Source organism: Myotis davidii, unplaced genomic scaffold, assembly GCF_000327345.1.
Source record: "Myotis davidii unplaced genomic scaffold, ASM32734v1 scaffold478, whole genome shotgun sequence".
Lineage (NCBI taxonomy): Eukaryota > Metazoa > Chordata > Mammalia > Chiroptera > Vespertilionidae > Myotis > Myotis davidii.
In genome coordinates this window covers 5,331,979-5,336,853 of record NW_006289570.1, presented here as the reverse complement: position 1 = coordinate 5,336,853, position 4,875 = coordinate 5,331,979, and the positions used below count along the sequence as shown (strand labels likewise).

At 48.2% G+C, this 4,875-nt stretch overlaps 1 protein-coding gene across 1 annotated transcript in view; it reads left to right on the top strand.

Annotated features, from left to right (window-relative positions):
* The window catches only part of LOC102757327 (low affinity sodium-glucose cotransporter), a 16,903-nt gene extending 12,051 nt beyond the window's left edge, over positions 1–4,852 (top strand). The window contains exons 10-13 of the mRNA XM_015562909.1: positions 1,472–1,640; positions 2,924–3,139; positions 3,586–3,688; positions 4,288–4,852. Of these exons, the coding sequence (XP_015418395.1) occupies positions 1,472–1,640; positions 2,924–3,139; positions 3,586–3,688; positions 4,288–4,502 (703 nt within the window). The 3' untranslated portion in view covers positions 4,503–4,852. The remainder of the gene's footprint in view (positions 1–1,471; positions 1,641–2,923; positions 3,140–3,585; positions 3,689–4,287) is intronic.
* Positions 4,853–4,875: the final 23 nt, after the last annotated feature.

The following is a 4,875-nucleotide window of genomic DNA, read 5'->3' as shown; positions in this document are numbered from 1 at the left end:
TGCTGGGCTCAGTGGTTGAGCATCCACCTATGAACCAGGAAGTCACAGGTTTGATTCCCAGTCAGGGCACATGTCCAGGTTGTGGGCTCGATCCCCATTGATCTCTCTCTCTCTCTCTCTCTCTCTCTCTCTCTCTCTCTCCCTCCCTCTTCCTTCCTCTCTGAAATCAATAAAAATATATTTTAAAAAACGCTAGGAAGAAAATTAGAGCAGGATTAAAGGATGGGGACTAACTCAACACGGTGCTCAGGGGGTCCTCATGGAAGAAGTGCCTTTGAGCAGAGCTCTGGGGAGAGTGTGGGGGGAGCCCCGAGGCTCCGTGTGGAGGAGCAGTCAGTGCTGCCTGCAGTCCTCCACAGTCACGTGTGGGGGGTGTGTGAGGACAGCAAGGGGTGAGGCTGGCCCGTGAGAGCGATAGGAAACAAAACCAGAAAGGTGGGAGTCGGGAGATCACGCAGGGCTATTCCGGCCATAAGAGGACTTTGGATTTTATTCTGCGTGTGACAGCAAACAGCTGAAAGCAGCTGAAGATAAGAGCACAGGACACACACCGTTTGCTTTCGAGTGATGATGACAATGACGATAGGAGGTGTTATTTCTTGAATCTTTACTGTGTTTTGGACCCTGTGCTCGGACCGCCCGTGGTTTATCACGCTTAGTCATTGCAAGGTTGCAGAAGTTTTGTAGAGCTGAAATGAGGCCCTGTGCCCCAGTCTCCCGCCCAAAGGCTTGTCCCCGGTTCCCCCAACTCCCACCTTTCTGTTTCCGGTGAGCACAGACAAGCCATGGCCTTTTACAGAGCCCCATAAATTATTATTATCTGTTTATTCATGTCACAAGCACAGAAGAATATTGCAAAGTTTTAAAAAGTGAACCTATTTGGTTTTGCTCCTGACCCCCAGGAGCAAAACTGAATAGATTTTTACTGCATCTCAATACTTTGACCAATTCCTTCTACCTGCCAAAGTACTCAAGCAGCAAAAACACACAAATTAGCATTTCTGGCCAATTCACTCAGCATTCTGCGACAGAAGATATTTTAATTCTAAAGCATCCTGACTCAGTTTCTCTCAGCTAGGAAAAAAGACCAAAACAGGAGTCTGCTTTCTGTGGCCTACACATGATTACTTAGATCTAGTGCTGTGTGTTTTTTTTCCTCATTGCTACAGTGCATGAACTGCATTAGAGAATTATTAACCGAACGCTGACATTGGAACTGTTTTTATAAATGAATACTTAATCTCATCGTTGAAGCTATTATGACTGATTATAGAATAGCAATTGCTTTATTGGCATTTTACTCACCGATAGTCCTACACAATGGCCTGGCGTCAGGTTTCAAGGAGCTTGAATTCCTTTGGGGGGAAAAAAAATCAATGAATGGCCCCAAGAATGCATTCAAGAACTCAAGCACAGTGGACATACCAGTGATGCTTCCGCTTAATCATCCCTTCCTTTGTTTGCTTCCCAGGCTGTTCATCATCCTGTTAATTATCATCAGCATTTTGTGGGTCCCGCTGGTACAAGTGTCTCAAAACGGACAGCTGTTTCATTACATAGAATCCATCTCGAGCTACCTGGGGCCGCCCATCGCGGCTGTCTTCCTGCTCGCCATCTTCTGCAAGCGAGTCAATGAACAGGTGAGTGGAAGTGCGGGGACTTCTTTTCCTGCTGGAGTGCGGGGAAACGTCTTTCTCTCGCTGGGAGGAAAATGCATCCTTTCCACCCAATTCATACAACTCAAGGCCCGTCGACTCTGCAAATTGTATCACATAAGTCAGAGTTCTGTTCATGCTACAAAATCAGTCACAAGTGTGTGAATCTATGTACAACAGAAAAGTCATGGTAAACCTAAGCTTGGGTCAAAGTAGACTGTACAGGTTTCCCCCACTATCTGTAAGCCGAAATGGCATAAAGTGAAGAGGCATGTACCCTTGATTTATATGGAAAATTTTTAAGCATTTCAGACCCCCCAAAAATATCCTCTCTTATGCTTTTTCTGGGCTGAGGAGGAGCCTGCAACCAGGGTACATGCCCTTGACTGGAAGTGAACCTGGGACCCCTTGGTTTGCATGCTGATGCTCTATCCACTGAGCCACACCAGCTAGGGGCCCTACCTCTCTTAGGCTTTTGATACATTAGGACACATCTTGCTCACGGACTCACAGAACACACCAAGATGAAGCAGAGATGCTCACCGGCACAGTACAAAGCTGGGCAGCCTGATGCTGAGCTGCTGGGTGTGGTTCCGGGAGAGGAGCTTGGTGGGGTCACTCTCATGGCTCCCCTGCAATCTGCCTCTTTTCCATTTTTTTCATAAAAGTAAAAACCCTCTTGGAATTCCTTTTCTTTAGTGAAAACACGTAGGTCTTTCGTGAAAGCAAAGTAGCGCATAACGCAAACTTCTGAAAAGCGGGGCGTCCCTGTAGTGCCCCGAGTTGGAGAATGAACAGCGCCATCACGGTGTTTCAAGCCACGGAGGGAAACAGGCCACTAGCAACCACACGCATTGGCATCTTTCCCTGCTTCGGTGGCCTTGCCCTCAAGGTTAGCCATGGATTGGTTCTTTGTTGTTGTTGTTAATCCTTATCCAAGGATAACTTTCCATTGATTTTTAGAGAGAGTGGAAAGGAGGGGGAGAGATAGAGAGAAACATCGATGTGAGAGAGACGCATCAATTGGTGACCTCCCGTAGGCAGCCCAACCAGGGCTGGGGATCAAGCCGCAACCGGTACGTGCCCATGACTGGAATCGAACCCGAGACCCTTCAGTCCAGAGGTCGATGCTCTATCCCCGCGGAGCCACACCAGCCAGGGCCCTGTGTAGTGCTTAGTGGAGAAAGCAGGAAGGGTGGTAATTGTGACCTCCTAGAATGAGCTTCTCTCCTCTAAATCCCCTGGTTTTGTTCTTGCTTCTTGCGCAGGGAGCCTTCTGGGGTCTCATCGTCGGACTGCTGATCGGCCTGTTTCGTATGATTGCAGAGTTTGCCTACGGAACAGGGACCTGCCTGGCTGCCAGTAACTGTCCCAAAATCATCTGCGGCGTGCACTACCTGTACTTCGCCATGATTCTCTTTGCAATTTCCATCGTGGTCATCCTGGGAGTTTCCCTGCTAACAAAACCCATTCCTGATGTGCATGTGAGTGAGGAGTCACAGCTATATGCTCCTTTTATTCTTTTAAATATATTTTTATTGATTTCTGAGAGGAGAGAGGGAGAGAGGGAGAGAGAGAGACAGAGAGAGAGAGAGAGAAACATCAATGATGAGAGAGAATCATTGATCGGCTCCCTCCTGCACACCCCATACTGGGGATGGAGCCCACAATCCAGGCATGTGCCCTTGACTGGGCATCGAACTGTGACCTCCTGGTTCATAGCTTGATGCTCAACCACTGAGCCATGCCAGCCGGGCCAGAAATAATGTAAAATAGTGTGCTTTGGTGAATGAGTGTGGTAGAAGCCCTCTTCTTCATTATGTATGTCTTCCCACACTGTGGGATTTTTTGCACTGTACAGTAAATGCGCTGTTATGTCATTGTAAACACTTGTTCATCGCTCATGGGCCTGTCTGTGGTCTCTGGGCAGCTGTATCGCCTGTGCTGGGCTCTTCGGAACCGGACGGAGGAGCGAATCGATTTAGACGCAGAAGAGCAGAGACAGGAAGAAGCTGATGATGATGCTGATGAAGGTGATGTGTGGTTTGCCTTTGGTTTGAGAACTCTCTCTCTCTTGCTTTGAACTGTTGATTCATCGCTCTAGTGTGTTTACAGGGAGTTGTTTGTAGGATGTTCTCTAGTTCAAGAAACTCATCACTACAAGGATATCACACCCTGTGTGACATAAGATGCAAATGTTTTCCCCAGCGTGGCACTTGTTTGACTTTGTTTACTGGACTCTATGCTATGCAGAAGTTTTCTATTTTTCTTTTAATATATTTTTATTGATTTCAGAGAGGAAGGGAGAGGGAAAGAAACATCAATGATGAGAGAGGATCATTGATCAGCTGCCTCCTGCACGCCCCCTACTGGGGATCGAGCCTGCAACCTGGGCCTGTGCCCTGACCGAGAATCGAACCATGACCTCCAGGTTCACAGGTCAACACTCAGCCATTGAGTCACGCTGGCCGGGCTCCATTTTTCTATAACTGGAGTTATCTGTGTTTTCGCAGGGATAGTTCTCTAAGGCATAGAAGTAGTTGTCGTCATTCTTCGCCGTCATCCTCACGACCTTGACGGGAGTCGGATTTCTTGAGCTTTGTGATCATTTGTTTATCTTTCTTTGGTTCAGATGAGCCTGGGGAAACGCCAGGGTGTCTCAGGAGAGCGTACGAGGCGTTCTGCGGTTTGCAGAGGAAAGGCCCCAAGCTGAGCAAAGAGGAGGAAGAAGCCCTGAGGAAGAAGCTGACAGACACGTCCGAGAAGCCCCTCTGGAGGACCGTGGTGAACGTCAACGCCCTCCTGCTGCTGGCCGTGGCCGTCTTTGCTCACGGCTACTTCGCCTGAACCCCACCGGGGCCACGAGAGGACGTATGAAGCAGAGGACAGCATTGACCTTTCACCTGTAGAGTTTGTTGTGATGCAAAAGGGAGATAGGCAGTTGCTAATTTTACCCAGTAACTCTAGGCATGACTTTAGTGTTTGCTGTTCCTTTGTGTCAGTGGAGAAAGAGTTGATCATTTAGAAAGCCGGTGAGCTGACTCCATGTGTGTGTGTGTAAACTAGGAGAGCTTGGGAATAAGTTATTTTTGTATGGAGCTCGTCAGATAGATCGCCCTGTGTCAAACTTGCTTCCTGCTCTTTCCAGAGATTTCCACGTAGAAGGACTACCTCCCCCTACTCTGCCTCGCCTAGGACCCCCTCATCAGGAAAACAGCGC